Genomic DNA, 26,985 nt, shown 5'->3' on the forward strand with positions numbered 1-26,985 from the left:
TCTTTTTTCATGAAAAACGAACGCGAGAAATTAGATAATTACGGAAACCCGATAGTTTGTGCATTAGCTCGTTTCGACGTTTACCGGTTCGTTCTGATTACGGTGCTGTTAACAGAAACGCGAAGAATGCATCGACGTGACATTAATGCAGTGTGAAAGAGTGTCACCGGTGCCAACGAGGTCCTTTGATACTCCTTAGTTACTTATCATCGGCAAAGGGAGCGTGTCGGCGATAAAGGATCATAGACGGCTCGGAATAAGTCCGAATAAAGACTCCTGAAGAAGGGCGTGCGCTGAAAAAGCTACCGTCTGTCTTCCGGGATCCGTTCGTTTTCACGGAACGACCTGAAAGATAGAAATTGCGACAAAGGAAGAGTGCCGTGGCTCGAAGAAACCGGTTCTTGAATCTATGAAAGCAAGGAAACACAGGCAACTGGCAGCATGGCTCCGGAAAAAAAGCCGCGAAACATCTCTTGTCCCCTTCCTTTCAACGTTTTTATTTATTAAACATCGTAATATTATAGTATGTACAATAATATACCTATCTAATCTAACGATATCACTGCGATTACAGATTCTTCCAGGGTTTATCTTCTCCCTCTGTTTAATTCGTTCGCATTTGCGTCATACGCTCTCGTTTAGTATCGTCGATTAAAAGCTACAGGCTGCCAAGTGTGTCTACGACGCGCCGTTTTCGTTTCTTCATTTTTTCTTCTTTATTTTTGGTAATCGCTTGCACCGCCGAATGGCCGTTTCGCTGTATGTAGCGAATTGTCCGCTTGTGAATTTTTCGTTTGATCGGCTAGTCTGTCGTGTCGAAGACACGGAAAGTATATGGCGTCGTTCGTCGCGGTAACGCGTGCATCGCGAAACGAGTCGAATCGCGTCGAAAGAGAATCGGGGAAGAATTAAGTGCGGCGTTTTCGCAGAGCCGCGGTCGCTACTACCGTCCTTCCGTATTTTTCCCTTTTTCCACAGTTTATGCTGGCAGCGCGCGATATCACTTTTTCTCTGAGGGGCGATGAGAAGACCGCGAATACCGGAACAAAGTGGCCGGCACAAGGGTAAAGCAATTTGTACACAGTCAGGGGAGCAAAATCGAAGCCGACCAGCGGAGTGTGACAACCCCCCAAATCGAATTCTATTCGCAGGCGCAATTCTATTCGCGACGAGCCTGTCCAGTCGGAACGAACAGAATTCGGAGTTTGTTTCGACGCGTTTCTCTTTCTTTTCGTTTCCCTTTTGTCCCGGCGGAATGCAGCGTTTACCTCGTTTCACGTTTCATACGCTACGCAAACGCGACTTTTCGACTTCGAGAAACTCGCGGAACATCGATGCGCGGACTGACCTCGAAGTGCCTTCTTTCACTGTTCATCGATTTCCATTAAAACGCTGACTCTAAGTCGTCCCCCGAGAACTTTTATCTTTTCATACGACTATCAATTACTATAGCCTGCAACGATTCGGAATGAAATAAGTTTTTTTCCTTTCCAAAACTCTAACACGATTTATCGTAACAGTGACAAGGCGACATAAGCGAACGAAATTACCGGACGAGATTATCCGCAACGTCTCAACGTGTTTCTCGTTTTAGAAACAACCGGTCGAGTACATCGGCCAGCGCGTAATAGAATTTCGCAAGTTAACTTCGAGACGCTAGTAACAATAGGACGAATAAATAAAAGAAGAGAACGAAAATAAAATAACGTATGGTTGGGTTGCTCGTGAACGCGCAAAAGGTAAACGCAATTCGCGAGGTGAGATCGAGTATACGATGTTGCTTAATGGACCGCGACCTATCCGTTTCACGTAGTTTCCGCTGAAAGCGAAGAAAAATCCCGAAACTTTTACTCCCCCTAAGGTCCACGCAATTATTCTCTCGAGTGTACGCGAACGAGGCCACATTCCGTTTCGTCGGCCGCACGTGTATCGACTGGAACTTCCATTTTACCCTCGAAAAACTTCCGGATCGTTGACTGGCTTCGCTAGAGTTTCAGCTCTAGCCGTCCCTCGTTCCCTCTCTTCGCTTCGACCCCTTTCGACTTTTTCGACCATTCGCGCGCATCTAATCCAAGTTGGAGGAAAGAATCGCCACCGTGGTAGGAACAGAAAAATGTGAGGGAGATTCGATTTGTGTTGGACGCGAGGAACGATCCGCGCGATACTTTCATCGGGTATCTGCGAGGATATCACATGGAAACACACACAAATAGAAAGTGAAAATTGTCGTCGTTTTATGTCGCGAACGAAGTAGATCCAGACCGATGATCCGTCAATCCCAATGCGGTTGCTTATAATTACGTGTGTAGACGACAGAGCCATTTTACGGTGTCACGTACGCGGAGTCGGCGGGAAGCCTTTGAGAGGAAGGAAAAATGTACACAGTAGTAAAAAGATTCATAGGGCTTAGGGGGGAAAGTCGTCTAAAAGTTCGAGATACATACATACAGAGTTTGCGGATCATCGATCAGGATGAACGACGGAATAGTCCAACAAAACTCTTCGATTGCGTGGAAAACGAAGCAAGATCACCGCTTACTTTCAAAAATTCGACTTATTGCTTTCGATAGTTCGCTTTTTCGTGCGCCATTCTCGACGATTCGCGAGTAAAATCCGAATATTAGCGATGATCTGGCGTCCGATAATTAAGCCACACCGACGAAACCTGACGCAGGTTCGCACGTACAGTTTGTGGGTCGTTCACACGGAACCACTTCGGCCGCGAAACTCGATTTTCACGCGGTAAACGCGATTACTAGATCCAGCACACCGGTGTTCAGACGAGAGAGAGAGTCGGAGCGCCGTGACGAGGCAGAATATCGCGTGGCACGCAACGCGTGTGCACGCATTTACGCTCGCGTCGTCGGCGTGTAACTATCATCACCCGGCCACAATTTATAATACAGACGCTATGTACAGGTTCTCGTGTTTGGTCGTCGACGCTAATACCCGTTCAACCAACGGCAAACAGACAGATCTAGCGAGCGACATCGTCCGTCGCGTCGTAGTTTGCCAGCTGTGTTAGCTTTCAATTCGAACACCCAGCTATGTTCCGTGTAGTCGCACGCGGAGTACCACTGTCTTTCGCTTTCCGCTCGCGTTTGTCCAGACGACGTCGTTACGACGTCTAACGACCGTAAAGACAGATCGATCAAACGTCGCAGAATTTCTCGCGTCCGACTCCTGGTTTCGCTACGATCGCTTCCGAAACTATCGTTGACGAGCTCTTTCGATACGAATAACGCGAATAATTCCTCGGAACGAAACGCATCTTATTTACTTGACTTTTGCTTACAAAATTTGTACGTTTTGAGGTTCCTTCGTTTACGAGTCTATCGTCGGAGTAAAATGTTTCGTATAATTTTAAACAAGCTTGCGTTCGAAGTAAAATTGGTCAACGGATAATCACAGAGGCACGAACAAAATCGTTTAAAAGCTGGAATCCGTTTGTACAGGGCGAGCTAAAAATCATCCGGTTAATTCATCGAATATTCGCCGGTTGACACGAATCGATAAGCTTTATAAACGAACATCGTAAACGTTTGGAAATTAGAACGCGACTGGTCGTCGTGAATTCCGCTAGCTCAAAGCGCAACGATTATTTCGACTGGATCGATAACAATAATTCCCCGTAATTGTTTTCAATCGAGAAATGTTTGCGTTTCTGACTGTTAATCGGCTGGAAGGGATTTGCGAGCGTTTTTCGTCCGACACGCCACAATGATTCACGTTCAGCCGCGGTAGCCGTAATGCGCTCGCCCCGAGATATATTAACATTCGTATCACGCGTGTAGCTGTCACGCGGAACGACGATATTTTCTCCTCGAATTTTAACGTTTATACTTGCTGGGTACGCGGCAGCTCGTTAAAAATCATCAGACGATTCGACGTATAACGCGTGTTACCTGTCTCGCTTGTGGTTCTATGTGACGCGACGAAAAGACGAATCCGTCTCATCGATTAATCAACGGTTTTCGAGACCGCTGTCCCATTTCTCCTGTATTACTTTCGTCAACTGGATAGCCGTGCGTCCTCGATCCTCGAAAAGGGGACGCACGAGATCTTGCAATCGAGTCACGTTTTATTTCCTCGTGAATGCTGTCTCGCGCATCCTGCATTTCGTAGATTCGACCAGTTGTGGAGCGTGCCGCGGGATGGTTGTTTCTCGGTTTTACACCTCTCGTAAATCGATTTCTCTCACTGTGGTTTATCGAATCCCCTTTGTTTCCTTTCCAACGGAACCAACTTTTCCTTGGCATAGCATCTTTACCTTCGGTATTAGCGTCGACGTTCTTCTAACTATACGCTTTTCGACCAACATACAATATATTCCAGCATTCTCGGGACATACAAACACATTAAATCTCGATACGCCGATTATCGGGGAACGTGTAACGCAGCGTTTTCTCCGCGTTTCTTGTTTCATCGTTCCCTCGTTGCGATCGTATACGGATCGCACGCTATCAGTGGTAACCACCAACGAGATGAAATACGAACGATTGTGACGACCGCGACGCCGTTCGGGAAGATCTGTGCTCGTTCCGCGAAATTTATTCTTGCATTTACAACGAGACGACGGGGAACCTTTGTAGCTGTGGTTGACCAGAACTGGATGACCAAAATTAGCGTGAATGCGACTCACTGACAGGTACAAACATACGATCGAACGTGAAAGTTGTAAACTATGTCGGAGTAACGGACTCGCCAGTGCGAATAGTTACATTGCGTTCGTGATATTCTATATCTCGAGCACGATGTTATTAGATAGACACGCGAAATTCGTAGATCGATTCGTTCCCAGTCCCATTGATTTTTGCAAACAGTAGCGCGATCTCAACGTGACTGTGGCCTGACAAACTCGAGCTCTGTTTAAGGGGCAGAAGACACTGTAAGGGGACGCTGTAAAAATATCGATTTTCTATATTTCGACTATAAGAAAAACTATACGTGGGAAATTATGGAACTATACGTACGAAAATTATCGTAGGAAAAACTTATTGTCTATGGCCCCACGTACGGCTTCTTTTGATTATAGTTCCTTTCCTGTTTCTCATTAGCGAAGTCCTTCAATTTTTTCGCAGAAGTTCAACATTTTTTTCACCATGTTGCTATTTTGTTATTTTTCGCCTACATGGAGCTATAAACGAAGGCTTATACTTTCTAAATATCTTTGTTTTCTCCACAACTTATCAACCGCATGACGTGTAATCGTCGCCAAGGTGGATGCATCGATGTCGCAGCGAACACCTTGAAATGGAATACGCAAAAAATGGATGGAGAAATTTGTTTAAACGTATACATGGTAACCGCGATTAACTATAAATTGATTTACTCCCGTCATTTGCTTCGTAAAAATTCCCAAATTTTTCCCCTAATATGTACTTTTGTAGGTCGTTACAGTGTCTTGCCCGCTTAATCGTACGAGTGGTAGCAGTGACGGTGATTAGTTTCATTCGACGTTCATTTACATCGACGATATGTACAAAATGATCAGAGACACCAAAAGACAGCTGGAGGATAAAATAGGTCCCGCCGTTCCGGTCTGCATCGCTTCTGGTCGCTCGCCTGCAACAAACAATTCACTCGTTCTCATCTTCGCCTAACACGCTTCCATTCTCTTTCGTCGGGATTAAACAATTTTCTTATTATCGTTACTGCACATAGTCGCACGCAGAACGCTTTGTTCGACTTTCTCGCGTGACCGGTCCTTCATCGGTCTTCTATTAAATTAATATTGGAAGTTGTGGGATTCCTGGAAGTCAGCTTGTGGCGAATGAGGTTCAAAGATCAAACGGCTTTGATTACGCTTAAACATGACGAACAGCTCGGTTACAAGCGCTTCAATACATCTTATTAGAAACAAATTACGCGTATCTGTTCCACGAGAAAATTTCGTTGCAATAGTTAAGAGAACCGAGTGTTAAATTGTATCAACAGCGAGATGTTTCTCCTTTCCCCAATTATATTATTCATAATTTCTATTCGTGAATGTCGCATTAATGTACAACGGTACATCTCGGTTTCTCGACTTTAAAGAAGCCAACAAATTCTAAGAAGGGAAAATAAGTTTTTCAGGATAAACGAGGTGTTTTAAGGGTAAAAGATAGCGAGATTATTTGCGTTGCTCGTGAAAAAATATAGGTGAACGTAGCAAAGAGTAACCTAAATCATTCATACTAGTCAGTGAAATGGTATCGAGACGTTTTAATCAAAGCTCGAGGCATCTTCGAAGAAAAGATTCGTCGAAATGAATGCGTAAAGAGAGAGGGAGAGGAAGAAAGAGAGAGGGAGACAGAGACAGAGAGAGAACAGGTTTCGAGAATTAGGACGGGTGGTTTCGCAAAAATATCTTTTCAACGTTTCCGTGAATTTTTTCTCCGTGATATTTCTCAATGGTACTTTGACTGGCAGCACAGTTTTGAAAGACTGGAAACGGTGTCGAAGTTCCGTTCGTTGCTCCTTTCTTCGTTAAACGACGCCTACGGCAACCAGAGTATTTTATGCGACGGATTGAAATGCAATTTCCGCTCGATTTTGGTCCGGTTCGTGCCACTTCCTAAGAATTCCTTGACCTGCGGACATTGGAATCCGCGTAATTTACACGGACTGAAATTTGTCGGCTGCGATCGACACGCCTCTTATTGTCCACCATGGAACGACTTACCTTCGCAAGAATTCTTCGACAACGATTTATCTCTGATGGAAAATTTTCTGTATCGATAACTTGCTTCAGGATCGATGTAATTACGTGTTCGTAATTGCGTGAAAATGTATAAAGAAAATACGATAGATCGCGATCACTGAGAGAATGGAGATAAGAGGAAATAACAGTGTTTATTAAAAATACCAAAAGGCAGGGACGGCAGTACGAAACCAACGGAAATACCGAAAATTTTGTTTAAACTTGCATTAACGCAACTATCTCTCGAGACGTGTTTCATCGAGAAACGGCGAACACCATGGCAAACATTCTCGCTACGCTGAAACTCGTTTTGCTCCGTGAGAGCGTCACTGAATAAACATGCAAAACTTGGCGATTGCGTAATTGCCAAGTTCTGATAGGCTGATTGCGAGGACCCAGATGCCGAGGAAATCTGGGAGAGGACAGGTGCAAGCGATACTCGCCGAAATTTTCCAGCTGCCGACGAACGGAAATAAACGTGCGAATTAACACACCCACGAGCCAGGTTCGCGAGAATATTAACGGGTTAAGCGAACACTTTAACGGGATGGTTTATGCAAAAGCGAACGTCCCCCGCGAAATTTCTGTTCGGTTGGTCGATGCAACTGTTCGTGTTACACCATCCAGAGTTCGCAGACATGGTCGTTTCAAATGCTCGAATCAGCTGTGAAACTCGTTTCGGACAACGGACAGAGTTTTACTTACTACTACCGTTAACGACGGTTTCACTGGACAGTGCTAAAATAATTTCCTCCCGTTTTTACGACTCGTTGGCAAATCGTTGCGAGTATATACTATTTCGCGGAGCTCAGACCAGTGGAACGAACTTTCCGACCATAAATAATTCTGTACGTTATGAAAGCCGGAGCCGTTTGTCTGAGAAACATTGTCCTGTTAGGAAGAGTTGTATAAAATCGGATCGATAGAAAATATTTATTATTTTTTTTTTATTTCCAGATATACTAACGAAGGTATAAAAATTCAGTAATTCGCTTTTACACTCGGATCTGTATAAATATTTACAAATCCACCGGTATTTACTTTTTAACGGGAGATTCGAGAAAACCAAATTGATATCCGGGTTAACGCTACGCTCGACGATCGTTACGGATCCTAAGATTACGTAATCGTGCGTGTAAACACTCACCATTTAGGACATGAACTTTGATGGACGCCGTATTGGCGTTGCTGGGTTTGCAGCTGTACTCCCCAGAGTCCGAGGGTTGCGCCGTCTGGATAAGGAGCCAAGAGGTGGTGACGTCGCTACCCTTTTCGGTTATCACCGAGACGCCGCCCCTGGGACTGTCATAGCTCAAAACGTTCTCATTGTAGTACCAAAAGATGAAGGCTGGTGGCTCCGAGCTGAAGTGTATGGCACACGTCAAGTTTATCGTGCTGCCTGCGCCAACGTACAGATCTGGACCTCCGAGTATCGTCGCCGTCGGTACTGTGATAAAGAACGACTTCCTTTTTTTTCACTCACGGTATTTTCCTCGATCGTTTCGATCACTCATATTATCCTTACTGCACTACGCCTACGCGATACGAAAATTCACGAGCCGAGGCAACTATTCTCGCGAGAGTGACCTATCGGAGACGATATTCACCGAGCCAAGAGCACGAGGGTACTTTACCGATTCGCGAGAACTAACGAGCCAAAGCTTTTCATCGAAAGCCAAGGTCATTGTAATTGAAATAACGAGACCCGCTTCGGTCGTATCGTACTCTCCAAAATTAGGTTCAAAAGTTTCTCCCCCGGCGACGTTAATACATCTGGATCATTAATTTATGAAATGTCTCTGCGAGAAGAGCGCGATTTCAAGGTAACGAGCGTATTCCATATCCTCGTTGGAAATCCCGAGAAACCGATGCGAAACGTAATAAAAACCGGTAGTTTCGTTACAGTCGCCATACATATAGATTACGTATAGAGATTCTAATTCGAGAACGTGACAGAGTTTGAAAATTATTTTACCAACTCTGCAACGGTATAAGTAGCGCATAATGTAACGGATGAGATAAACTTACCGACAACGTTTAAGCGAAATTGGTGCGACTTGACGGGAATAGTGGAGATCTGACATTCGTAGAGCCCTTGGTCTCTCTCTTGCGCCCACTTTATGCAAAGAGTCCATTCAGACCATTCGCTATTTTGGCCTGTATTTTGTCTGTGAAGCGCTTGGAATCGCTGATCGCTCGTGTAGGTATACGCCCCTGCCGTTAAAATGTGAATATCTCTGTGCCTCACCCAGGATACCTTTGCAAACGGAATTTCAAAGTGGGTTCAATGATGGTAATCGAGGAAGATCGAGCAGACTGCTTTGAATAGACGCGACCGATCGTTAAGCGAATTCGCTGATAACAATATACAATTTCTATCAAAGTTCAGACGATTTGCCTCCGATACTATTCGCTGGATGAAAGACATGGAGATGATGATAAAACTTACGTCACATAAATTGTCTATGCATGACACACGCATTAAGTCAAGACAGAATTAAGCTACCGAATATCGCAACTGGCGGAACAACTTTGGAAAATCTTTTAAAAATTTCTTGTAAATCGCGCAGAGGGACGATGAACGTTGTCGCCTGATCAATATTTCACATTCGTTTTGTCATGTCGCGCCATTAAATATTTCAAGAATCCGGGGTGAGAGGTCAGAAACTTCAATATGGCTGCGCTTCCGTTATCTGCAAATATTTTGCGGCTGGCGTATAATACATAATTTGTTCCGACGATAGGGACATTTAAACTTCGGCTCCTGTTGAACTTTCACGTCTTCGGGGACGACGATAATTTCATCAGCCATATATGTGCTCACCTCTACCGAGAAAGTAATCCAGTAAACTTCGGAGAAGTCTGCCTCGGTAAAGTAACTTTCGTCGTGCAGACGCGAATATACCAAAATCCGAAAACGGACGAATCCAATCGACCGGTATTCATCCGCTTCTACTTCCACGGTAAACCAAAAGCCATCTACGTACACTTTAGCGAGACTTAGGCGAACGAATACGTGGAATTTCATTTGAATCTCTCGGAGACCGCGTCAATGTAAGTCACGCAAAAGAAAGCTTTCACAAGAAGCATGTCTGGTAAGTAGAATTGCAATTTTCAGAAATGCACGCTGAGAAGCAACTAGCTTTGAAACGCAACAATTCGATCTACCATACTTTACAACTGGCATTCGATTCAGGCTCTTCCTCAGAGGTATCGACGTTAAGAGAATGATTCAGAAAAATTGTCGAGATTCCCCTCGTCTCTCATCTTTCAATTAGAATCGTTTCCCTCGCAGCATGGTTGTAGGTAATCGTCAGTGGCCAGTCAAGATACCTCACTATGACGAATTGCAATGAAAGTCAAAGACGGATATCGTGTCGTAGAAATTATTTTGTAGCCTATTGGCGCGGGAAATTGACTTTTCCGCCAAAGAACTATTAGCAGCGCAAAAGGGAAAAGGTAATCGGATAACCGATTCATCCAGCTGGGCAATCTGAATCGCTTGAAACGCGCCAGACCGAAGCACGACTTCGATGTTCGTGTTTAATTCGACATTAATAAAAGTCTCGACGATTTTTCTGTCTACGACCTCCAATACCGTGACCTCGTGGATTAAAACTCTTTCGATTATGCTCTAAATGGAGACTGATCGCTTTAAAAGACGCGACGAAAATTTGTTCACCCGTTAACTCGTTCGTTTAAATTGATAAATATCACGGAAAATGTAAAAGTTTCGTATTATTAATTTTGAATACTTTTAACTCTACCGAAGGTAGTTATTTTTATTACGTCCTTAACGCTTGTTAAACGATCGATGCCTGGCAGAAATTTGAACAGTAAAATCAAGAGTATCGCGCGCAGATATGAACAATGAATTTTATTAGTTCGTCGACCTACCGTGTACTCGGTTCCTAACAAAACGCCTGTACAATAGCCGTCGCAACAACGGCGAGAACATTAATAATCGGCACTGAAAGTTGGTGCACAAAGCGCAGGTCATTTGCGTGAGAAAGCTTATGAATCTTCGGTCTCGCACGTTCACCGATACATCTTCCGTAATTTATCCCTCAATGTAAACCGGGAAAGGCAGCTGCCTCCGGCGACTCTGAATTCGCATACGAACTCTACGAGGACAAGTCCGTGTTACCACTACTTAGCGTATCTAGTCGAAGAAGTTTAGAGGTTTGACAGCGTCTAAGGAGTTGCTATTTCTCCCTTGTATCTCATATAAGGGAACAGGAACAGTTTGACGCTTTCGAACTTAGCCATCGAAACGACGATACACCGCGACACCAAGGTAACCAAAGCTGCGATAGTACGTTCAAAATTATGGATATGGAAGAATGTAAAATAAAATTGCCACGTACGTAATTGAAAATGGACTCTCGCGTCCTCTGCCACTCGGATATTTAAAAATGCTACGAAGACGAATAAAAAGGATAGCGTTGCGTTCACTGATGAATAATACGAAAGAGTCAAAGCGTCTGGGTAGCGAGCGAAGTGACGAGAATCACGTATCGAGGAAATCCGTATGACCTAGCAATTCGGACGTGGGGCAAATGGAATTTCACGGCTGACGCGGAACAACGAATGAAATTAAGGTACGTCGGCCCTCGACTGTATAATGAATTTACTTAATACGGTTTACACACCCCGAAATACCGAAATTGAACGGCCTTGTTTCCGCGCTGCACCCGTATTTGCAGCTACGATCTCGTCTCTTTTACCCCGATCTTCGTTGCACTCGTTCTTTCGGCGTAATTTTATTCGTATATTTGCTACTAATCAAGCTCGAGCTTGTGTCTACGAGCTGCAATGTATTCGCAGCTATGAAACTTGCTGGGGAAACGAAAGTAGAAGATTTAATAACTAGAAGATAGCGCGATTTCTCTTTCGAAAAAAGCAGACAACTTAATCCGACGAAACGGCTATTTTCCGAGATTCTAGCTGCTATCTTATAAAATTACGAACGATAAACTATCACAAAAACGATACTCGTTACCTTCCTAAAATCCTATCCATGCAAGTATGTTTATACGCGATAGCGTGAACATCGAATATGTAAAATGTTGTTTCAATGTTAGAAGCTGACACTAAGAAACTACTTGTCCAGAATCCTCTTAGCTTTATCGTGACGTAACATCTGCTAGCTAGTACAAACGAGATACTTACTTGGTAACAGAATTTCAAAGGTGAAGCCTCGCATCGAGGTACACGCGTCATATAATAATTCGAGACCATGATCGCTGCGTTATAACTCGAATATCGCGAATACCTGCGCATTACTTTCGATCGACCAATACCTGCAACGTCGGAACCGCGAGCTGCGATAAAATTGAGTTTCCAGTTGCCTTAAAGGTCGATTAGCGTCCAATCGAGCCCGAGCAACTCGATTATTTCCTGCAAATCGCTTTCCTAAGGTCCTTACGAAGATCAGGTTTCCTCTCTTGTTCAGCGAACGGTGCACCGGCCTTTGTCGTGATTACCTTACTGCCACAAATTTGTCGAAATTCCGTGGAATAACGTGCAGAATATACGAGCAAGCATTTTTCTGGGACATTAAGCTGTCTCTAGCAATTGTCCGCGTTATGCCAGCATTGCAAGTTAGAAACAACTCTCGAATGGAAATAAATGTTCGACAACGATTGGAAATTGCCGCGATGGAAGAGCACGAATTCTTTCGTAATGTCAACGGACAATAGAGATCGGAATCAAAGATGATCAATGTAACAAAGGATCTTACGGTTTTGTCGCCCAGGTTGCGAACTCTACACGTGAGATAAGCGGTCTTTCCTATTAGTGCTGTCACGTTGGTGTTCTGCGAGTAATCGAACGTAGGTTCCACCTTTGCTTTCAGCCCGGAAGGATCTGCCAGCAACTGGTTTCGCGGTCTATTTTGACCCGCGTGTCGATCCATGTTGTCTATCGTACGATCTCCTAAACTGAGTGTATCTGTAACAATAAAGAAAAATTGCTCGATCAATCGTCCTTTTTTTGGTAAAACTTCTGACGGCGGTGGACATTCGTAAAAACAATGGCACGAACGTTTCAACGGACACCGTGGGGAAAAATGCAATCATTTTTGGTCTTAACGCCCAATAACATTGTCCGCGAGCATATCGAATAATTGACTTTAAACCGACATACATACCCATGTTTCTGTTATTTCACGGTGATGAAGTGTAACAGGTCAAATTGCTCCGGTTATTGCGCGCGGTTGTCGAAAATCAGATTTCGCATTCGAGTCGTGTATTAAATTTGTTTCGTCTTTCGATACCGTGGTTAAAATGTTTATGAAAACATAAATACCAACTCCTAAATTTCTCCGAAAGACCGAACATCGGTAAATCGTAACTCTTGACTATTGAATTATCTATTAAAATTATCGAATATTAATGTTCCTTTAATTCTGTATTTCCATGGTAATCGTTACTGCGGTCGTTCTCTGCATTAAATTGGCCCGCACGCTTCTACGAGATTGGCTAATAAAGATCGACTAAAAATTTACAAGCAATAAATGACACCACGAGCTATCGTTAATCGTTTCACCAGATAAAGAAAGCCAGCCAAAGTTGTTCATTAAAAGACGAATGAATTTATCGCATCTGTTGAATACCTAATTTCGCGAAACAGGGTGTATGCGGAAGCGACGCTTTCATTCGCCGTTGTTCTTTAGTCGAATTAACGCGGAAGAAGGAGTAGGAACATTTTAAACGGAAGATAACGGAAGAACTATTACGCGAGTCTGTACTTAAATAAGCTGTTCTACGCGAATACAAGAATAGGGGTACTTTTAATAGGAAAACGCATATAAGACTCCATAGTTCATTGCTTGGAGAAACATAATAGCCGTTGGTTATATCTATACTCGGAGGGAGATTAGACGGAATTAGATTAGATCAGAGCTCATTACACTTTGGCTTTAGAGTGAATTAGATGGAGAATGAGTTGGCTGAGAACGGCGAAGGGAGAGGCGTCCCCTCTAGCTCGCAGGGGTTGTATCGTTCAACGTTGTTTTTCTCGTAATCCATCATGGGGAAGAAAAGTCCGATACAGTCGTCCAACCGCTTGAAATGCGTTTGCGATAACGTGGTTTATTAATATACATGAACGGCAGCCGACCCCCGATTCGCCCCTCTAGCTATGTTAATTTCTCGACGTGCATTCCTGCGTAACTTACTTTTTCAATTGCCTAGCGTGAAGAAAACAAATTTTCCTTTAGTATTTTGCGTAACGTTTTATCTCTGTACCAAGGCTATCGATATAACTTACCTCTACATATAAACTTACTATCGGTTATTAATTCGAAGTTTAATTACAATCTTCGATTACTATATCCAAAGACGTGCAAATTATCGAAGAGCAACGTTTAACGATATTAATTATTCTTTGTCTATACAATTATTCGTATCGAGTGATCAGCAGAATAGGGATATATTAAATCCTTCGTGTACATAGTCGGGGGCACGTTTCTACTCGTAGATATTTTATGTGATTTACCACGTGCCGGTTTTAATTAATTCTGTAGCAACAACTAAGCTCCAAGAGCTTATAACGAGCTTTTCCGTGCACTCCGGAGGTCACCTGCCCGACTTTCCCAGTTTCTCTCTCTTTGTCTCTCTCGTGTATGAGAGGCCGCTTCCCACACCGACTTTCTAGCAATGTGTCACTAACACATTATTACGCGTACCTTGGTCGTTGTCAGACCTACCACATAAACAAAATGAAGAAAAGGCGATGAGAATTTGTCGACACGTTCACGTTTCGTGAGATAGAACGATCAGTATTCATAGAATAACGTGAAACGTTGAATTTCGTTCGAAAGCTTTCAGGACACGGCAAAGGGCGCAGTTTTCTTTCCGGCACGTACAATTTACTCGCTATACTTCCATTTATCTCGATGTACACGTGTTAATGGACTTTATTTTAGCAGCTTATGAATATTTATAGACATATGACAGCTATATAATATCATGATCTATTCAAGTTCGTACATGGGTACATAGATGATATATGACAGTTAATAAAATTCGCATTGTAAAATAAATAAATGTACTCTGACTTTATAGGAAGGATCGTATATCGATTGCATGGTGTAGCGGTTGATACGGTAATCGATGCACGTATTTCATGGCGATAGAAATTTCTTGTGCACCGCGATCATAAATATGAGATTGGGGTTCTCGTTTGAATTACAATTGGTAACCTGATCCCGAGAAATTGTCACGAATATTTTCAAGCAACTGCAGCCGCACTGCGAGATACCGAAAATCGCTTCGCTAAAGCTACCACGATACGAATACATATATTCTTTCATTCAAGTGGTTGGTATATCTGTAATTCGCGCTATTTCAAATAGCCGGACGAATGAATGCTTCCCTACGCGGTTGGTCATGCGAATGTACACTGTGCAAAGATATTTCATTCAGGCAGCGTTCCCTCGAGTTTACAAAGAAACTCAGCCGCGAGATGACCGTAATTGCCAGAATGATTGAACGCGGTTAGTATTCCTTATCGCCGGCAAATCGCGCTTAATGGAAAATAACGATGGATCTCGTTGAAAGTTCCATCCGGTGAAAATAAAATTACACTCGTGGGGTCCGTGATAAATTGCAATGACAATTTTCAATGACTTATGGACGAGCGCTAGTGCGACAAATTGCGACCCATTCATTTTCAGCCAGGTGAGAAAAAACCGGATTCGTCGGTTCCACTCATCCCTGTACTACCGAGTGCCTTTTTTCTCTTACGCTGACTTCTGGTAACTGGACCCGCCGTCATTCGTTGCCGTTTGATGCGAACGGTGACTCGTGTTATGCGACGCAGTTATCCTCATCGTCGACTAAAAACGAATATTACAGCCGTTGTTTCAGCGCATTAAGCGCTTGTGCGCAAAAACCGGCTATTATCACGGTCGACGTCCAGCTACCTAGGAATTCGAGCGTTTTAATTAGTCGAGTAAGCCGTAGGATCAAGCCTGGAGCTAGCGAGGCAGACGTCAAGGAAGAAAAGTATCTACTATTCGTCTCGAAGAGAAATGACCTAACCGTTTCACAAGGGAAAAGAAACGACCGGATAGCGGCGAAACGGTTGACACGAAAGTGCGGGTAGATATTGCATGTCGCGATTATTGCGCTGCCATAAAATGTACGGCAATAGAGAGGACGCATAACGATATTTCACGAATATTGAAACTTCATGGATCGAATGGCGGTAGGCTTTATCGCTCCGTGTGTCCTCCTCCGATGTGTCCAATGGTTATAACTTAATGCAGAGCCGTTTAAAGAATACTGCGTAACGACTATGACGTTACGACTGTGTCGTAATAATAGGAATAATAGATACTGCGTCTGTGGATTAACTCCGCAAGATCTATTATAGTTTGGTGCGAGCTCCAAATGTGCCTTGTTTGCGAGTTAAACGTTAACACCACTGTGTATGCTCTAAACGATGACAGAACTTCTAGGCTAGTTCTCTGAACGTAAGCCGACATTTCGGAATGTAAATCCGTTCCCTAATGAAGCACGTTGTATCGTATCCAACGATGTATATAACGTATACACAAATTTGTCCATCTATAGAAAAATGGTAATTAGAGATAGAGCGGCGTGTATTTAAGATCTGCACCGCTTTCAACTAAAATTCCCGATTCAACAAGGTATTTGCTATATTTCGGTGCAGACGATCCGCACGTGAATCACATTGGGGAGATTAAGATATTTAAGAGATTTCTAGTACGATGCCGGTCTGATTCTATCCGCATTTCGCCACAATATTCAAGCAGGAAAATACTGAGAGGGAATTCCGGGTTTCGTCGACGGCAATCTGAATATTTAGATCGGTCTGTCCCATCCGAGAGAAAGATCGTTTTCCTCGGAGTTACCGTCTTATTTCGATTCCCGCAACTTGTACTTTCCGGTTATGTTGTCGATTAACTTCGAATCGAATAAAATGCGCTGTTCGAGATTTACGTATATTTATGTACACTCATACGGTACTTACGTACGCGAGAAGACACCCGGAACAATCACGGCACAATGGTTGAAATCCAATAAAAATACCGTGGTTGACAATCGACCGAAAAATACATTATTGTCGGAAAATACGATAGAAAAGGGATGCGAGAAAAACGCACCTATTCCACGAGGGCTCTGAACGAACGGGTCTTCATCGAGTTATTTCACGGTGGATCATCGCGAGATTCCAATTCTCCGCGTTGCATGAAAACCCCCCGTGAAAGAATTATCCGGCGCAATTTCACTTCAAACTTCATCGGCCTGCGTGCCAGTAAAAATACAATTGCCCCACGCGAATTGAATTAATTTATGCAATAAAGGAATTCGTGAGGTTAATCAGCCACTGGGACGCGCGCTCGAGAAAAATGAGTACAAGCTGTTCTTTTCAGGACGCGGTAAATTATTCCGCCAAGTCACGTGCGTATTTAGTGTAACTCAGGGAATTAAATGGGGTTGGGTGAAATCGTAAGGCGGCACATCGGTCTCCCTCGAATGGCCAACCCGTTAAGCCCGCAGGGTCCGATAAATAAGTTCGATAACAGAGTTCTCCTTATCTTTTAAATAGGCAATGTAATTTAATCACGCGGACCTGGTCGCGTGACACGTCACAGATTTGTCTCTGGGTGCGCGTTGCGCGATGCTATGCGGTCAGGCTGCTTTATTTATTTTTTTCCTCCGTCGTCACAGATTGCGAGAAATAAATAGCGCGGTATACGCGTACGTGGTTTGTCGGCATAACTTTCGCATGCCGCTGCAGAGATGATTTGTAGGTAGAAGCAAGACGCGAGTAAAACGACGGCAATATTGATATATGCGCCGCGATAAGTTCCAGTCACTAGTTCGAGCGCTCGAGCAAGATTCGCGCAGTTTCCAACCATTCTCGTCCCATTTATGTTGCCTTTCTCATTACCACGGATATTTATTAGATAAAAATCGATATTTGCGTTTGTGTGGCGTTCGAGACAAACAGCATGTGGATATAAGGGGAAAATTCGAGAAAGAGTTTCAACTTTCTCGCAAACAGTGATTATAGTCAAGATAACATTAGTTTAAATTATCACAACTGTCTCGTTTACATTAATATCATCACACATACGAAGGAGGTTAACGACGTACGTGTACGTTATACGGTTGTCTTGGAGCAACGAAGAATCAACGTGTCACCGAAATATTCTGGGTACGATTGCAGTTGCTACGATCGCAACGAAAGAATGATGGGAAAATTATTGATAAGGATTGGATGTATTTTTTAATGGATACTAGTTTAAGAGTATGATTTATTTATTAACGGAGATTAACAGAAACGATATCGAAATCACAGAATGGAAATAAATTTCACAAAAGGATAAAACCGCGAATTATATTTACACAATAATACAATTGTAAATACATTCGTAGAAAATGCCAACTAAATCCATCCGTTCCACCATTGGGAAGGAAAAATCAACTGAAAAATTTAAATAACAATGACGCCGCGCTTTTGTAATTTATATGGTTGAACCATCACTACGCAATTTTTAGCCACGTTATTTGTTCCGTTGACGTTTTAAACTTCCGCTGGTCGGGCAATTATAGCTACAACAAATAAACATTCGCCGTCGCAACGATGGTAGATGGCTAATTTAAAAAAAAATAAAATTCAAAGATAAATAGCCCTGCCTTGTAAAACAACGATATATTGATCGTGAGTTATAGTTCCAAATTAAATGACAAGTTATTCTTCAGAGAATTATTGTTTGCAGAGAGAAAGGAGTACAATTGTACAATTGTTGTTTATACAAAACCTCGAAGAATTTTAACGAGAAAATGATCTCGAGAAAGAAAGATCTGTAATCGTCGCAAAATTAAAACTATAGGTAGTACAGGGTGTAATATGCAGCGTGTGAACAAATTTTCTTCCGAAGGGATAATAAATTGCCGTGTCGCCACGGAAGGTTAAGGAGCTTTCCAATGCACATCCTTGCAATCTATCGCCGTATCAGACCTATTAGAGCCGTTAACGATCTCAGATCAGATTTCATTACTTCATTCCGCTGCTACGAGCTGCATTGCCTCGCTCTCGTGCCGCGTCACCGAAACGGAGAAAAGAGAAGAGAAGAAAAAAATACAAGAAGGATGAAGGAAGAGAGGAGGACAAGGAAAAAGGAGAACGTTTCAAGAGAGTAGCAGAAGATAAAAGCGATTAATTAAGGCTCGAAGCGTCCCTCCAGTTTTTTTTTTTTTTTTTTTTTTTTGTCTCGCATCCACCCCACGCTCCACACAGCTTCGTCTGGAGCTACTATCTGTCTATTCACTCTTTTCTCGTGTAAATGCAGTGTGCAAAGGTCGATTTTGCCCATCTACCATGAACACGAGCCGACGACACGACGTATCCATTATAGAACAAGTGGGCCACGTCGCGAAATAATGGAACGGCCATGATTTTGTGAGTTTATCGTCAGCCGTCACGTGACGCGGAAATGCAGCAGGAGACTAGTGCAGACTCCCACGCTTAAACGGGTCGAGGGTGCTCGCGCTTAGGCTCGTAATTAAAACACGCCGGAACTTAATGTTTCCTACTTTACAAGGGCTTTGAATTAACAAGGCCGCGACACCATGCACGCAGTGTGCCGCGCGTCTACGTACGTATCGCCAAATCTTTCCAAGATGTCCGAAATTTTGACAATTTTCTATGGAAGTGATATTATCGTATTATATCCAAAATAAACATAAGTTTCATCAGCGAAGAAATATTCAGTGTAAATTACACGAGGAGCGCTAGCGCGATGAACTGAAAGTTTGAAGGTTCGTTCTTTCTTCGTGATTAGGACGAACAAAGCGAAAGCTGCTGAATCTCGCAAGGTGTGAAAATAATTACCAGCTACTTTATTTTCCCATTGGTCGGTCGCGTCTCCTTCGAAGCGCAGGAAAGACTGGAAGAAAATCCGGTCGAGTAACGAGCAGCGCTCCAGGCTACGAGATCGACTCGAGACAAACTCTTACTCTGGAAGCGGCGTTTTATTATTGCGAAAAGTTATTTCAAGGTTCGTCATTCTTTCCGGGTTTCGTAGTAGCGAGATAAAGCGATTCCGAGGAAACGAAGTTTCTTGCTCCCTCCAAGGGGGCTTCTGCGACCTAAGCAACTTCACCAATTGACAGAGCACCTGCCAACTACCAAGAAACGTTATTTCAAAGTAATACTATACTTCCCGATCGGGCAGACCATTGAAAGTTTCATCGAATCGGATTGTCGAATATAAAATTAGCGCGATAATGAGAAATCGCTGGCGCACGCGAAATGGTTTTTCTAGAAAAAGTTAGCGACGGAACTGCTTTTTACTACAAACCACGATGATCGACTTCGGCAACGTCCCCATAAACGGATTTACAATTTACTTGCTCGGAGATCGAATTACGTAAATATCAATTTGCTACCATTTGACTTCGTGTTTTCGACTTTGTCGTTCGCTTTGGCAACACTGAAAAGTTTCCACGCGCGAGAATTATAAAAAGAAAAACAGTGCATCTCGGAGGAATTACGAAGGAAGATTCTACCGTTTTTATAACGGATGCCGAGAAAATGAGACGAACTCCTTGCAGTTTCAATTTCGCTAATCCCCGTAAACGATCTTTTTCCCTCTCAACTACGCGCGAATGAAAATCATTCTTCACTGTAGATTTACTCTTTCCGTGAGCAATCGAGCGAGCAAACCCAAGACGAAACGAATCATCCCCTGTTTTGTAAATGAATTTTCTTTACGATCATTTGAACGCTCAAAAATTATAACAAATCGTTCTGCCACAAAACGGCAGTCACGATCGGTTTCCTTAAACTCGCAGAGAAAGGAGGATAGTCCAATTTATCATCCAGATAAAGGAATCACAATGGTTCCTCCGTCGACCGAGTTCGATAGCATCCACCGAAACCTACAAAACTCGGCGGCGACGAAGCGAGACAATAAGATAAGATTTCCAAAAGTTTTACGTTTGGCCGGGATGCCCGTGTGAAAAGAAATAGCCACCAACAGAATTGTGCGGAGACACGGAGACGCACGCGACCAATAAATACAAAGGCTGCGATTAGAAGAAGTATCATTTCTTCTGTATAAAATAAGTTACAATTTCTTGTCGAAAGTCACATTTTCGTGCTTTTCTCTTCTCTTCTTCCCTCCCTTTTTTTTTCTTCTAATTCAACCGCCCTTAATTTTGTTCGCACGAGAAAATAAATTCCAATTTTTTTAACGTTGAAAATCGAGGTTAACGATAATTGAAATTTTTATAACGAACCAATAGTTGAACTTTAGCGAATACAGACGAATGATTTCATTAATACAGAACTACGAGGAAACTTGCTGATCAAAGCTCAGTTTTCAATTCCCATTTGTGATGGTTCTGAGTATCGGGAAATCCAAGCTTTTCGCAACGCGTAGTTTTCATTGAAATAAAAAATGAAATCAAATCGATTTTCCCCCTTACGAATCTTATCAACCGTACCGATTTTTTAACATCGTAGTAGCTTTGCGATTACCTATGTTATGCACTCCACGATTCCGTATTTTAGCGAAATTTTCCAAGTACATATTTTTTTTTCTTCTTCTTTTTTTTTTTTTTGGTTTCTCTCGTTTTATCATGCTAATGAAAAGGGGCGAAGGTTTTTTGCAAAGAGCTATTCTATTATCCGTCGGATGAATTTTACTTGCATTGTTTAGAGCCAGTTAGCTCGGTGTACGTAAAAATAACGACATACATAAAATGCATCGGATTTTACTACAGCTATTAGCATAAATTATATTGCAACGTCGTTGTTGTAAAATCGTACATTCTTACTAGTGAATTTGGACAGCGAAATGTCGCTGATAACTTTCCGGGCTCGTTTGTATCAATCGTTGAAACGCGTAAATGAGATAACCGGCCGTAATTAACAAGCAGGGTTGTCGATATAATATTTCGCTTTAATTGTAATTAAAGCCAGTCGCGTAAAACGAATTCGACTGTGAATTTAATCAAATCTTGATCATGAATGTGTCAATGAACCCACAAAGCGATCGAATTAACGGAACGGAATGATCGACGAAATCGGTTAAGTGAGATTTTATAGTAAAAACGAGAGCCATGCGAAAAGTGTTACTAGGTCGTCGATTTACTGACACTAGAGATAATCATTTTTCCGGATTTATGATAAAAATATCGTTCACATCCAAGAAGTCGAGAGTGGAGGAAAAATATGTTCGCAGGCTTGAAACAATGTATAGGACGCAATTTATTTCACGAGGAAATACTTTTGAGAAATGATAATTGGTGGTAAAAACAGAAAAGACAAACTCCACGAGAAAGCTCACTACTCTCGGCGGAGTCATTTTATAGCCGAGGATATGAGCGGTTTAATTCCAGTTATTTTCAACGAATTAATACGTTGCTACCCAACGCATTAGCATTAGCGTGAAGTTGCGTATCTCTACACTTGCTGATCGTTGCATTCTCGCAATTAAAGCGAAACATCTGCGAACAAATCCCAATCGGAAGATCGGGGAAATAGCCATAAATAATAACGAGGTAACTGTATCCTTAGAGAGCGTTCTGAATGAAAAAATTGTTAGAGCACCGCCTGTACTTGCCACTTCTCTCAACACGTGGAAACATTTCCCGCGATCTTTAGCAGCTTACCCGAAACTTTCGCGGTTCAACTTTACACAGTACCAGGCAAACATTTAATTTACTGGATTAAACTTTGCGCGGATTATACCGTGAACAAAGTCTGGCCGTGGCCGGGTACAGTATCGAGCCAAATTACCGAAGTCGTTCGTCTAGAACGTAGGAACCTCTAAGCGACAATGTAAACGGAGTGTGAGACGCGGAATAGAAATCATCGCGCGAATTCACGCTTGAGAGAAATAGTCAGGTTCGATTTTGAAAAGGATCGCGCGCGTGTTCTATGTGCATAATACGTTTCTGAAGCGCGCCGCGTCGCGCCACTTTGCGTAATTAGTTTACGTGATCGATATTAACAGGACTCGTGTAGTCGACGACGACCGTGTTGCGTTTCACGCCGGAAAGAAAAGGCTATCTCTCTCGTAGCGTATCATTCCCAAGGCAGGGCCACAGACTTATGAATAATGCATACGATAAATTCGCGTCGCACGCACGCACGCACGCCGGTAATTCCATTAGCTGTACCATTTTGCCGCTCTATAGCTGCTACGTTTTCAATCGAATAACTTCTACTCGCCCGTTAGATCAGGTGGTCAAATCTCGACGCGAATCAGTCCAAGGTATACCGCAACCCACACGCTGCCCGACTTCGATCTAAACGGAGCAACGTAATCGTTTCTAATATTCAGAATATCGTTTAGATTAATTGATAATTACCTTCTGTACACATAAAGAGTATGGCAGCAATGGACAGCCTCGCCTGCCACCTCAAAGCCATGTCCGCGACTATTTGATGGCGCGTTCACTTTGATATTAAAGCGATTCACATCCTCTTCATTGGATGACAGCACATCGTCCATCCACTGTCATGCTAGCACCACGCGGCAAATTCCTATCGCGGTCGTGTCGACATTCCACGAAAACGGTGTATACTCTTGACGTCCAATAAACGCCACGAGATTCGGTGACCCGAGGGTCACGCGAGATTAGTTCAATTTCATTCGTTCCGACACCACGGCTCGTTTGCTCGACCAATTCTCCTGACGCCCACTGTTTTCGTTCACGTTTCCCATAGGACGTTTTCGATGATTGCGCGGAAATAAGCCGAAAATAAATACACACACACTCGCCTGGCCGGCGGTCGATGCTAAAGTTTCAACACTACCACTTTTCACTCGTCACGATAGAAAAAAAGAAAACGCGCTTCGGAAACGTTTCGTAGAAATTTTTCCCGTGATCGTATCGCGGAAAAATTTCCAGCCGATTCTTGTTGGGACGCGGCGGTCGAATTATTTCAACGATTCTCGAATATGCGTTGCACGCTTCGATCTGTTTCTGCTTCGATCTACACCTGGCAACTGGACACCAGGCAGCTTCCAATCGGGGGTATCGATTCTTGAAATAGTTCTTTGCCCCGAAAACGCGTCAAGGAAGGAAGATTCCGGCGATTGCCGTGAGTTACGATAAAAGTGGAAAATTCGATGTTTATTCCATGATGAGGAAGCTAGGCCGTGATGTGCTCGCGGACGTAATTCCTTTGAAGAGTTCTCATGTTCCTATTAAAAGAGAACGCCATTTATCACTCTATCCACGGGAACGAAGAATGTCGTTAACCATGCTTCACAACGTATCTTCTCGATTTTGCGGCTTTATCGCCGTTTTCGGTGTTAACCGACCGAAAGTTCGATGCACTTGATATCTCCGTGTATCTCGGTCAAAAGCGTCATGAAAACGGCGGAAAGATTCTTCTTGCGAACTGGCCCCGTTTAGGGCCTAAAATAACCGGAGTATAATGTAACGTTCCTTAAAGAATGATCTTAACATCGTCGCACGTGCCTGTTTACGATCGTTTCGTAGCAATATTTCGTTTTTCGACCGATCAAAATTTTACTACACACGATTCACATTGTTCACACGACGAGTAAACGCGAGGGTACGTTCCGACGGCGATTGCCACGCGATTTCTCTTCATTTTCACGAGAGGTTCGATTCGCGAAACGAAATATTAATTTTCTCGAGAAAAATTTCGCGTCTATATGCGCGACATGGTATATAGGACGACGCGACACGCACCACGTCTTGATTCGGTGGCAGATTTACCCTGACTGGGGTGATTCTTGGCCGTAGGAGCATGCGCGCTTCTGATCCACCTCCTGTGATGGTGGAAACGCGCAGAGGGTCCACGAACAAGGTCCGCGCACACGTAAACTTCTCTCGACACACCGAGGTTCGAAACACACGTATGATGCCACGGATGCGAGCGAACCTCACCGACACGATGCTGGGTCAGCGTAGGTGTAGTGTTAAGGGTAGCTCGCGTCGGTCACGACGTACGGCACTGTGTGTCACGGACAGAAAGTGTGGCAGGGCGTGCAACGAGTACAGAATCGAGGTACGAAATCTACGATACTCTTTAGAGGCGCGCGATAGGCTTTGAGATTCAGCTGCGTGTCCATTTCGCCTGTCAGCCTGACCGCCGATCTTACCGGCTACCCACTGCGAGAGATCGCACGTAACCTCGTTGCTTGCTACGTACTTTCCTTCGGTTGATTCCAACGAGGATACATTGCACGCGGATATAACGAGCACCGTCGTCATCGCCATCGGTACGGCTATCATCACCGTCTTCGCCGTTGCAACGATATGCTAATGAGCCTTGTATACGATAATACTGCAATAATAAGGAAAGCGACCTAATTGCGTGGTTGCCGGTTATCGGGATACCACGTCGACATGTGCTACTTCGGACTCGCCTCGTGTTCTTTTCCTCTTTGCCAGGCTGTGAGTTTGAGCGGTGAGCTGAGGCGGAGGTTGATGGTTAGGCGCAACGAAAAGTCTCGATCGAGGTAAACGTTGCTTCGCTCGAAGGACTTCTAGTTAAAGCATTTTTAACGAACTCGCTGCAAGTTTTCCGCTCTCGTCATCGAGATTGATTACTTCGAGTAGCAAAAACGTGAAACATCGTGCTTCTTTCGACAGACGCTTGCGTATTTGACGTATGGTTAAGAAACTTGAAGAGCAGCGTTTCTTAACGTGACGCTTATAACAGGCTGTTTTTGTTTTCCATCGTATAAATCTGTTTCCATGATTATCGAGCACGCTATCAATGCATGTTATTAGACGAACCACATGTGCGTGATCACGCGAGTGTATAATGACAGGAGGTACACGTGATAACCGCTAGCGATTAGCTGTACTCCACTGTCTATCGGCTATAAGAATAATTTCACGGTGTTACACGATGGATACGCAAGTATCCCGTATATGTTCGTTTCGTTTGTCGATTCGATTGTCGAGTGTTTGTCGCACGATATCAACCTAAGATCGATGAATATTATAATATGTCGGGAAAACGTCACGCACAGAACCTTGTCTGTCGGTAGAGAGGGCTGGGAATTGTGGTAGACGTAAACGCTCGGTAAAGGGGTTCCAATATTATTTCGAAAGCACATTGCAAGATTAAAATCGAAACGAGTTGCACGTTTGTAACGAAAATAGCTATCGCGTAACACGATGAAAAGAATACGAATGACTATGACGAGCGACAAGTTGAAAAATCCGCTCGTAATCCTAATTTTCCGCGTGTCACGTGCAATCAGATATCATTAGTATTCGCGTTTACGACATCGTCGAACATTGGCGCTTACATCTCATGGTCGTAATATTTCGACGACATCGCGAAACAAATGACGTTAGTGGAACTCGTATTACATATACCTGAAGCTTAACAACTATCTAGTAAAGTTTGATGAAATCTACTTTATAATCCTCGGTTTCTGAAATATTTGCAGTGAAATTTTGCGCATATGGGACACTGATATAATAACTTCTACTTTCACGCAATGAATACACGTTCTCCGTTCGTGCAAGCTTGCACGAGTTAAGGACGAGAATTACGATCCAATGTAGGTATAATTCATTTGGATGGATAGCAAATTCCTAAATCATTTCTCAAAGAAAAAAGGTTGACTGAACTTTCGCCAGCGTTTGTGCATAACGCAGAGTGGGTGCTCATTGCGTTCCATTGATCCAATTTCACTTTGATCCAATTTCTATTTAACCGTTTAAAAATTCTTCTAAGTGACGCGAGAGTTTGCAATTAACGAAAGCTGTGGTTTCATGTTTGAAATCTCGTTCCACGGTGCGAACTGCAAGACGTCCATTCAAAAAAAAAATTGCACTGACTAACCGTACAAGATTTCAAGCCAAAGTTATAAATAACGTTTTGCGTGACGACCGTGCCTTTGCACACGCGGGACCATTCATCAGCAACGCCTAGCACGTGAACCCACCGATAACGACACCCTACCGGCAGATTCGATCGGTCGATGAAAGGGGCGGCTGTCGAATGTACCGCGAATCAGTCGCCTCGTCTCGATCTCGTGGTTCGATCGGCTCGTTTAACAGCCTCGCTCTGTTGTCAGGCACGGGAAATAAATTGAAGATAAACAAAATTATCGGAGCCACTTTTCGCTCTTACTTAAATTTGAAATTGTCGCATAAAAACTCCGACTCGTCCGCGCCTACCCTGCGTCGCATTTTTTTACAATTTGCTCGACGCGTCGAAAGATTCTGCGCGTGCGTAAGGACGAAACGAGCGATACCAGCTACATTTTGCCTGACCTGTTTCCTATTTCCGCCGCACTCCATTTCGTCGGT

At 43.4% G+C, this 26,985-nt stretch overlaps 1 protein-coding gene across 2 annotated transcripts; it reads right to left on the reverse strand.

The window, feature by feature from the left end:
• Positions 1 to 481: 481 nt before the first annotated feature.
• Positions 482 to 24,426, reverse strand: LOC126865938 (cell adhesion molecule 2-like). 2 transcript variants are annotated; one of them, XR_007689733.1, is made up of 6 exons: positions 23,044 to 24,426; positions 12,426 to 12,634; positions 8,711 to 8,939; positions 7,830 to 8,129; positions 4,974 to 5,565; positions 482 to 4,899 (listed from the first exon to the last, which is right to left on the reverse strand). XR_007689733.1 is itself a non-coding variant. In XM_050618904.1 (5 exons), the coding sequence occupies exons 1-5, from the start codon at positions 23,102 to 23,104 to the stop codon at positions 5,465 to 5,467; spliced, it is 900 nt and encodes a 299-aa protein (XP_050474861.1). In that variant the 5' UTR covers positions 23,105 to 24,426; the 3' UTR covers positions 482 to 5,464. The 2 variants fall into 2 exon arrangements, 1 of the variants encoding a protein (XP_050474861.1); XM_050618904.1 differs by having other exon boundaries at positions 482 to 5,565.
• Between the last annotated feature and the right edge of the window lie 2,559 nt (positions 24,427 to 26,985).

The sequence above is a fragment of the Bombus huntii genome, chromosome 5 (assembly GCF_024542735.1).
Source record: "Bombus huntii isolate Logan2020A chromosome 5, iyBomHunt1.1, whole genome shotgun sequence".
NCBI classification, from domain to species: Eukaryota; Metazoa; Arthropoda; class Insecta; order Hymenoptera; family Apidae; genus Bombus; species Bombus huntii.